The following is a 10,446-nucleotide window of genomic DNA, read 5'->3' as shown; positions in this document are numbered from 1 at the left end:
AACATATATTTCTTTTTTAAACCTATAGTTTTAATCTTTAATGTAAAAAATATAAGTATTACAGTTTTTTAACATATCTTTGAAGAACAAACAATGTAGTATATTTTAATTATAAATGTTTGCTGGTATATGATACGAATGTTTTAATCAAGTAATAAAGTACCATTAATGGGAGTTTTGTCTTAATAAAAGAAATAGAAAGAAACTTTGAAACATTTTATTGAAAACCGTTTCTTTCAAAGATTTGTTGTTCATTTTATTGTCAAAAATTTTGATTTTATATTTATAGGAGAATATAACCTGAAAAGATGTAGCACATGAAACTTTTTTATTTTCAAAAATTAAAATTTTTTACAAAATAAATATATATAATATATGTAAAATATATATGTATTTATATATATATATGTATATATTATATATATATATGTATTGTATATATAATCCGTATATTGCATTTATAAATTACTGTATATATATATTAAGAACATTTTTATATTTTTATGTATATTATGTATAATATAAAATCAAACGATATTTACATGAATACACGATTAAATTGAATATATAATAAAATATATATTATATTTATCTTAATATTTCTTTAATAATTTAATATAAAGAGTAATTATACAAATATAAATATTTATAAATATATTTAAGATTGAGATATAATTATTATGTTATTGTCAAAATAGTTTTGATGTGAAATAAAAATGGAACATTATTTAATATGTATTATGTATTACAACATATGTATTTTTATATTATATATTTAAACATAAAATAAAATTAATATACATTGAATGTGAATAGCAATAAATATATTGTGCACAATATGTAAAATTGAGATCATTTTTTTTCTTATACATATTTTATTAAAATTTTTCATATGTATATAAATTTAATTATTATTTTTTAAGATATGTATAAAGATATGTGAATATTGATTCAAATTATCATATATAAATGTATGAAAAAGATTTTTTAAAATGTTAAAGTACAATTTTTCTAATATAATTATTTTATAATAATAATATAAAATTAAAGCTATTATGTTTTTTATATTTTTTTAATTATTGTAAAATTATTTAAATTGTTTTTTATCATTATTTTTGAGTTTAAGAATATAAGTTTAAAAATATTTTGTTATATTTGTTTTTTAAGTACAAATATATGTTTGGTAAAAAGTATAAATTTTGTCAATTTCGTCTTAAAAATATGGACGGAAAAATTTATCAATAATACTTATATAATACTTTGATCTGACTAAAAAAATATAAAAGTAAAAAATGAAAATGTAAAAAATATAAAAAATATAAAAGAAAATATAAAACATTATGTATATAAATTACATGCAATGGTAACTATTATTTTTACAGAATATGTAAAAATAAATTTTTGAAAATATTCAACAAGATTATTATGTATAATACATAAAATCATGTAAATAAGAGAATATAAATAAAAATTTCTTTATGAAAGAAATTAATTTAATTCTAATTCTGGAATATATGGTTCTGTAATTGCAGTGATTGGACAAATACTTAAGGTTTCCTGAAAATGTAAAGTAAAATAATCAAAATAAGAAATAAAAAATATTTTATTTTTTTGTATTCTACGTATTTAAAACAAAACATAATACTTACTAATCTTATTAATTCTGTAAATGTTGGTCTTTCATGACTTTCAATGTTCCAACAAGATGATATAACTTCATAAAGTGGATCAGGAATATCTGATAATTGTGGTAATCTAACTCCTTGCACAATTGCTTCTTCTACTTCGCTGTCAAGTAACAAATTAGAATATGGTGTACCACCCATACTAAGCATTTCCCATAAAAGTACACCAAAAGCCCAAACTACTGCTGGTTGATGTTTTTTTTTATTATCAAGACATTCAATAGAAGTCCATCGAATATATTTCATATCTTCTAAAGCATATTTGGATATTCCATGACCCATTAATTTAGGTATCCATTCATTTGAAAGACCTATACTACGTGCACAAAGATATTCATGTATAATTTTATAATTTTCAAGATGCTGCAAAGCAGATGCTATCATAGATCCTATAGATAAAATTTTTTCAACAGGAAATATATTTCCAGATCTGGCAGCTAATAGACAATTTTTTAAGGTTTGTGGTGGTAATTCAAGTACAATATGCAATGTATCATGTGTTTCACATGTTCCTACAAGATCTGCAAGATATTTCATGGGAGATACTTTAATACAAACATCTAATTCTCGTAACATATGTCTTTTGTCAGATGTTTTTAATAATTTATCAGCTATACTATGAATTGCTACAGCAGAAAATTTGCCATTTTCCTCAATAGCACCTGTATGTACTGTGCCAAATCGACCTCTACGTATTACTGTATCATTGATTGTCAATAAGTTTTGTGGTATAATCCACACTTTTTTTTTTAATTCTTGATAATGATTTATTCTTTCAGGAACATCTTCTGGAATATATGCTAAATTATCAACTTCATATAATGGGCCTTGTAATGTAAGTTCTTGTTGTTCTGGAAGTTTTCTCATTTGAATTTTTCCATGGCGTTGTTGTAATATAAAATAGAGTACTATTGAAGCTATAAGTAATGTTCCTAAAAGACCAATTGCAATGCAAAGTATAACTGTTATTGAATTCATATTATTATTTTGATTCTCATTATGATTAATTATTTTATTGATTAAATTTGAATAAGCATACTGTATTTGTCTTTGAAATTTAGAAACTACTATTAAACCTATTTGTGGCATTATATCAGTATTTAATGGTGCATTATAATATGTACCAATCATCTTTCCATCTCCTACTATAAATTTTTTATATTTATAAAATTCTGAAGATTCAAATTCTCCTGTAATATAATATCCTAAACCTTCTTGCATTGATATTTTATAATTATAATAAGATACATTGGGATTTGATGGAGGTATTACACCAAATTGGCAAACAAATACTTGATAAGCACTAACTGGGCCAAATTCACTACTTCCTTCTGATAATAATACAGTTACAGTAGTACTTGTTTGTTCTATTACTTTTGGTATTATTGGTTTATTAGGCGGACCTATTAAAGTCCATCCCAAAATATATATAGATTCGCTATCTGTTTGAGTATTTGTTGCAGTGATTGATATATTATATTGTGTGCCTGGTTGTAAACCTTGTAAAATAGTACTATTTGAAGCTCCTCCTTGAATTTGACTTTCTACAGCTGGTATTGAATTTGAAGCAAATGTTTGTACAACCATTGCTTTTAATGTATAATACGTAATATTTCCATTGCTAATATCAGGTGGTTCCCAAGTAATTTGTAAACTATTAAATCCATTGTGAATTACTTGAGCACTTCTTGGTGGACTAGGACCTAAATTATTTTTAAATTTTAAGATAACTATATATATATATTAAAATATAATGTAAATACATCAAATTTTTAAAAAATATATTTTAATAACCTATTTGTCCAGTTGAATAAATACTTATTGCATATTTATTACCACAATAATTATTTGGATCAGTAATACAAAGAACACAGGAGGTAGATATACCTTTTCTACCATATTTACTACCGCAAAAACATTGTTGACCATTCATTAATCCAGCAAACCTATTAATAATAATTTTTATTTTAATTAATATTAAATTTTAATTAAAAATACATTTTATAATATTTATAACAATTTATAATAATTATAACATTAAAACAACTTACATATAATAACGTGAAATACATTCTTTGATACATTTTGATGGTGAATTAGTATGATTTAATATTAGGGTTGGTAAATCAGGATCCAATGCCGAACTTTGAAAACAACCCTCGTATTTTTGACTAAGTACATAATTACAAAAATAAAAAAGCAAAGATAATATTATCATTATATTCTAATGTTTTATAATACAGTTTTCACAATTTAATTTTTATTTATACCAATTATAATTACAAACTTTATTAATGTAACATTCTTTCGGAATAATTTAAATCTGAATCAATAAATGACTGATGACATCATTATAAAAAATGAATAAATGAGGTTAATTGTGCACTAAACTTTCTATTCTAATTATTAAAGTAAAATAATATTGTTTTTGATCATTTATCATTTTTATTATCATTGAAAATTTCTATGAATTTTTATAATAAATGAACATTACATTTACACAATATTTCATGAATGTGATCATACTATTTACTAGTCATCTATAGTCATTACTGTATTAAATATTCATTTCTTTGTGGCGCTAGTAATATTTAAAATAAAACAAAATATTAATTTTAATAATCTTTTTTTTATTTAATAAAATTAATTCTTTGTAAAATATAAAAATTTTTTTTATTCTATATTTTAATTTAAAATAAATTAATTTGAATATAATTTAATAAAAATATTTATAAATTTTGAGAAAATATATATAATAATATTTTTTTTATTAAATGTAATCAATTATGCATATTTTTCATAATAAAAATATAATATTAGATTAAAAAATTAATTAACTTTATATTTTACTTAGGTAAAATATAAATGCAAATAAGTTATTTATTATATATGTATGTTTTATATTTCTTCAAATATACAATAATATATAAAATGTATACGATAATATATTCATACAATTAAATTCTATACCTGATTTATATGTTTTATTTTTATCATTTATTCATTATTCACTTACATTATTAATAGTCATTTGATTATAATGTGATACAACCTAGCAAATAAATTTTATTATATTTTTTTTCTAATAATTTTGTTGACAATACTTTAAAAATCTTGTGCAGTGCTGTTAATAAATATTTATGTATTGTTTGCTTAATATAATAAATATTTAATTACATATTCTATAATTAAATTAGAAAAATATTAATGAACATAAAAAGCTCATATCTTACATTAATGATATATGATAAACCAGAATGTATGATGAAATACTAACATAGAAAAGATTACAAATGCATGTGTATATTTTTCATTACAATACATTTTTAAGTCTTTAACAACACTGCTTTTCTGGCACAGGTACATGTAACTTAAAAAAATACAAATTAATTATCACAAATTTACTGTAAATAAATTCTCGCTTCCATCTATACATGTCTCTTACAATAAATATATACAAGTGTTATGTAAATATTAAATCTGAATCAATACAAATTAGATTAAAACGACACGAGATAATATTATATGTTGATGTATTGCAAAATGTTAGAAACATAAGATTGTATTTTTTAGCTACATGTCATATATAAAATCTAAAACTAAATTAAAATATTAGTCGCATTTTTATGCTGCACACACTTCTTGTCATTAGATTATAGAGATAATAAACATAACTGTTATATTTTAATCATATATAAGCACTTAAAGGCTTAATACTGATCTGTTGAAGTAATAACAGTTCACAATTATTTTACTTATATTTCACAATTTTTTGCAATATATTGAAGTATACTACAATTTTATTTATATTATAGACAATATTTAGAAATTCTATGTTTGAATATATATCTTGATACTTTAAGAAAATTATTTAATTTTGATTAATACATCAAAGTCTATATTTTTTTATGAGATTTAGAAATGACTATATTTATAAAATTAAAATATTGTATTAATAAAGGAACAAAATATTTTATTCATACTTTTAAGAAATATTAATGAAATTTGTAAAATAATTTATAATTATAGTATAAAAAAAATGAATATAATTTAAATATTTTAAAAATTACAAATTATTTTAATAAAGAAATTTAATGAAATTTTAACATTATTTATGGAGAGCATATTGTGCTTTTTGAGCTATTTTATAAAATAAACAAATGAATTATAGTAACTTTAAATTAATATTCAGATCATTAATCTATCATAAAATTAAACATTACATATTCCGTCTATATGTACAAAATATGTAATATTTCTATTACTTAGAAATAGTGATGTTTCATTACTGCATCTATTTAATAAATCTTTCAGTTACATTGAAATTAGTTTTAAAAGAAAATAATATAACTCATCTATGAGCTGAATTATTTATAAATCTTTGTTCGCTATATAGTTGTTAAAAAGATCTTATATTAAAAGCTTATTAAAGAACAAATCATGATAATGAAGCAGTCTTACAAAAGTTGATGTAGTACTAAATACATCTGAGGCATTCCTAATAAATGAAATTTTGTCCTTTAAACAGGAGTTTAATGAAGAGTATATTCTTACAAAATCTAAATAAACTAATATGAAATAATACTTAATTATATATCCATTATTTAGATAATTTGTTGATGATTCCATTGTCCAAGGAATGAAGACATATAATATTTAAAGAAATTTATCATACTTCCGTTGATGTACATTTTCTTCTTTTCTTGCTTTGTATTCGTTTATAAGATTTTTCATTTCCAAGTCCTAATAGATATATGATATTAATTAAAAAATTACAATTAACACACTATATTTATAAAAAAAATAATCAATTACATAATATCTTTATAAAAAATACGTAAAAACTTACGTTTTAATTGAGCTCCACGGGATCGTGTCATACATGGTGAAGATTTACGTAAAGAAAGCGTTGTTAAAGAAGTTTTCTTTTTTAATTCAACTACTTGTTCCATGGCTGGTGTCATCCATTTTGTTTTGAGTTCACTGTTTAAAAAAAAATATAGTTGTTATTTTATATTTTTATTATATTTAATATATTAAAATGTCAAGTGGTTAATAAATTAAATTGATATTTACTCTAGAGATTTTGGTAATGATTTGTGTCGAAATGCACCTGATTGTTTTTCTTTCATTCTTTCAATTACTTTTAACATGGCATATGTAGGCAAAGATGGAGGAGGTGGAGATGGAGGTGGTGTAAGTGGTGAAGGTGGAGTTTGAATACTAATTTTTGCAAGTTTATCAGGATGAAGTGCTAATACAGCTTCCCAACAAAATTCTTTTTGTTCAACTGGATATTTCGGTTGTGTATTTCGCGTCACGCGTATCTAAAAATAATATTTATTATCATAATGAAATAAAATTTAATATTAATATATAATAATAAAATACCTCGCCATTAACAGGTCTGCAAGGTTTTCTTTCTCGTAAATATGGTCGTTTGAAAGATATGGGATAAGAAATATTTTCGTTAGATTCTCTTATATTATGTAAACATGTAGGAACATCAGTTTTTTGCCTAGAACCAGACTGAAATAAACTACGTAGATAGGAATAATTAGGTTTAGTTTCAAATCCCAATTCGGTAATATATTTCATATATTCCATAATGGCAGCTAATAAAAAATATTAATTATTAATACTTAATTTAAAATCATTCTCTAATTTATAAATTATTAATATTTTTAAAATAGAATTTTTAAGATAATAAAATAAATATATTTTTATGTGTTAAAATAAAATTAAATTTAAAAATATTTTTATATTAATATAATAATTTAATAACTTACCAGGAGGTTCCTTTTTATAAGGAAAACATTTATGCATAAATAATGGTAAATTTGAAAGTAAAATTTCTTTCTGTGTATGAACTTCTTCTGGATCTATTATTGATGTTACACTATCATTTTCTTTTTCCCAAGGTAATTTACCACACAACCATTGTAATATATTATAACCTAATGTTTCTAAATCTCCTCTTCTTGAATGTGCTAATAATAATAATATTAATTTATTATAAAATACAATGACTTAAAATATATATATATCAAATTTATAAAAAACTTACTTCCATGATGTGCATCTCTTGATGTGAATTCTAATGTTCCTTCATGGGCTCTTCTTTCATCATGAACAAATGGCTTATGTATACCTGCATTTGTACGAAAACGATAAGCCAAACCATAATCAACTAAATAAACTTGAGACTTTCTTGTAGTACCATCTTCTTCACTTAACAAAATATTTGATCCCTTAACATCTGCATGAGCGTATCCTTGACTGTGAATGTATTCAAGTGCATCCAACTATATGACGTGACAAATTTAAAAAATTATGAATTATAGCATATTTTTTTAATCTAATTTGTAAATTATATATATATATTATATATATGAATTATATCTATATAGTAATTTATTAATTTTACAATTAAATACCATTTGAACAGCTAGCCTGTTAACAAGTTTAGTTGGTAATTTTCTTCCATTTGATACAAATAATTTTCCAATATCAATACCATATCTTGGAATCACTAAAAATCTATATTTTTGTCCTTGATATATATGAGAACCTGATCCTTCATATGTTGGAATACCTATTCGTCTTTTCCCTTGAGATTTACACCAGCTATCAACTAAAATTTATAGTAAAAACATGATGATAGATATAAATTATAAATATATTATATATATATATATATAATAATTGAATTACTTACTCATATGCTTACGAGCTGCTCTTATATAAAAATTCATTTCAACAAATAATGGACCATTATTATGTGGTTCAATTTTTATTACATATTTTGCATCTTGTTCAACAGGAACATTAGTGTTATTTGATGCTATAACAGAATTTTAAAATTAATAGCAAAAGATATATAATACATTCTTAATTTATAATATAATGATATAATATTCAAAAATATATTTTAACAAAAATCAAAATAAAAAAATATTATGTATTTTTATTTGAAATAAGTTTTATATTAATAATTATAATAAAATTAATTTTTAATATTATAAAAGTGCTTATTATAATATTAATATATTTGTCTATTTTTGTTTATTATTATTATTTTTATTTAAGAAAAAAAATATTATAATGATAAACAATACCTAAATATATATCACCAAATCCTCCATATCCTATTGTGTGTCCTAATCTCCATTTCTTCTGTGTAATATCTATTAATATTTCTCCAGCTGGCAATTGATCAGGTAATTTGCAACCTAATGCTGCTACTCTTTTAACAGGTATTTCTTCAACTCGTCTTGGTGCCATTATCACTATGTAGTTATTTATATAAAATTCAATAATTCATTAACTTATACATTATATAGGAAATAAAATATAATTAAAATATTAACTGAATTTATTAAAATTAAGATTATATATTTTTTATAAATTGTTTTGACATTCAGACACATTTGAAATAAAATGAAATAAAATTAATTTCTATAATCTTCTATATAATTCATCCCATTTTATATTATTAAATTCAAAAGAAATTTATAAATAAAAAGACTAAAAATATTTTCAATAGTTGATATTTAATATATCACATCATATTTATATTTCTATATATAAAATATAAATAATTAATTAAAAATTATTTTATATATACATTAAAACATTAAATTTAAATTTAAAAAAAGTAAATTATATTTTACATTTATTTTTACATTAATTTTATACCTATTATATATATATATATATATAATAAATAATAAAAATGTTTAATATAAATATAATAATTGAAAAAAGATATAATATGATTAAAAAAGAATCTAATGTATAAATTTATATATATATACGTATGTATATATATGTATATATATATATATATATAGTATGTATAAATTATTAATTATGTAAAAATATTTATATAAAAAAATAATTTTTTTATAAATTTTATCCATAGAAAAGATTTCATTACCTGCATTATAAAATTATATGAAAATTTTTAAACTATTACATCAGAATAACATATATTTTATTGAAATTAATAATATTTGAATACATCCTAGACTAACAAACAATTTATTTTTTTTATAATAAACATAACTGAATTTATAATTTATTTATTTTTTAATTAAATAAAATAACAATTTAATACATGCATTACTATGTAATAATGAAATATCAATACTAAAATATGAAATATAAAAGTAAAAAATGGAAGTATGCATTCTATGTTATTATACAATAATCGTTACTAATATAACAGAAAATATATTATTTAAATATTACTTATAAGGTTATTTAATAAATTACATAAATATTACTATAAAAATTACTATATTCTTATTTATTATATTTTTTCAAAAGTTCATATATAATTCATTTAGTTTATTTTCAAAATAATATTATTTTCTATTCTTGTAAATAAGAGTAAAAATCTAATTTTAAGGATTCCATGTTCAACTGTCAACTAAAATAATTAATGAAAAACACCAATACAGTTTCATTCTAGCTTGTATACCTCAGAAGAGAAATTAGAGGACATTGCACACAATTTCTTTAATTATCTGGCACATTGGAATCTTCGATAATTTAAAATATTTCTTTTTTGTGTTTTGAAACTTAATGCTCGAAAAGATTTCACCTAGCGTAAGAATGCACCACACTGCCATTTCATGAACTAAGGTGTTTAACGGAAACCGATCAACTAAAGAAGGCGTTCTTAAATTCATATTATTTTGACCAAATATTTAAATACTAGAAATGACAATTAAAAATAGTCTATTTTATTTTACAA

The 10,446-nt window shown here is 20.8% G+C and overlaps 2 protein-coding genes across 3 annotated transcripts; both read right to left on the bottom strand.

The window, feature by feature from the left end:
* Positions 1 to 757: 757 nt before the first annotated feature.
* On the bottom strand, positions 758 to 4,662 carry LOC100870650 (putative inactive tyrosine-protein kinase Wsck). The gene is made up of 4 exons (XM_003691356.3): positions 3,737 to 4,662; positions 3,480 to 3,631; positions 1,650 to 3,388; positions 758 to 1,557 (listed from the first exon to the last, which is right to left on the bottom strand). Exons 1-4 carry the CDS (start codon positions 3,901 to 3,903, stop codon positions 1,489 to 1,491), a joined length of 2,127 nt encoding a protein of 708 aa, XP_003691404.1. The 5' UTR covers positions 3,904 to 4,662; the 3' UTR covers positions 758 to 1,488.
* Positions 4,562 to 10,365, bottom strand: LOC100870898 (serine/threonine-protein kinase VRK1). 2 transcript variants are annotated; one of them, XM_003691357.4, is made up of 10 exons: positions 10,171 to 10,365; positions 8,804 to 8,974; positions 8,404 to 8,529; positions 8,123 to 8,319; positions 7,753 to 7,990; positions 7,475 to 7,675; positions 7,077 to 7,300; positions 6,762 to 7,012; positions 6,535 to 6,668; positions 4,562 to 6,428 (listed from the first exon to the last, which is right to left on the bottom strand). In XM_003691357.4, exons 2-10 carry the CDS (start codon positions 8,967 to 8,969, stop codon positions 6,355 to 6,357), a joined length of 1,611 nt encoding a protein of 536 aa, XP_003691405.1. In that variant the 5' UTR covers positions 8,970 to 8,974; positions 10,171 to 10,365; the 3' UTR covers positions 4,562 to 6,354. The 2 variants fall into 2 exon arrangements, with proteins under 2 accessions (XP_003691405.1, XP_086771387.1); XM_086915261.1 differs by lacking the exon at positions 10,171 to 10,365 and adding an exon at positions 9,625 to 9,713.
* Positions 10,366 to 10,446: the final 81 nt, after the last annotated feature.

Source organism: Apis florea, unplaced genomic scaffold (genome assembly GCF_048593485.1).
Source record: "Apis florea isolate Af1SG1 unplaced genomic scaffold, ASM4859348v1 contig_3772_pilon, whole genome shotgun sequence".
NCBI lineage: Eukaryota > Metazoa > Arthropoda > Insecta > Hymenoptera > Apidae > Apis > Apis florea.
This window is presented reverse-complemented; position numbering and strand designations above follow the sequence as displayed.

Excerpts from the sequence above, each read along its gene's own strand:
- LOC100870650 (XM_003691356.3), bottom strand. The coding sequence starts at position 3,903 with ATGATAATATTATCTTTGCTTTTTTATTTTTGTAATTATGTACTTAGT. Across the intron at positions 3,389-3,479 it reads TTATTCAACTGGACAAATAG|GTCCTAGTCCACCAAGAAGT; the intron begins GTTATTAAAATA and ends AAAATAATTTAG. Across the intron at positions 1,558-1,649 it reads TTACAGAATTAATAAGATTA|GAAACCTTAAGTATTTGTCC; the intron begins GTAAGTATTATG and ends TTACATTTTCAG.
- LOC100870898 (XM_003691357.4), bottom strand. The coding sequence starts at position 8,969 with ATGGCACCAAGACGAGTTGAAGAAATACCTGTTAAAAGAGTAGCAGCA. Across the intron at positions 8,530-8,803 it reads ATTTGGTGATATATATTTAG|CATCAAATAACACTAATGTT; the intron begins GTATTGTTTATC and ends ATTCTGTTATAG. Across the intron at positions 7,013-7,076 it reads GCAGACCTGTTAATGGCGAG|ATACGCGTGACGCGAAATAC; the intron begins GTATTTTATTAT and ends TATTATTTTTAG.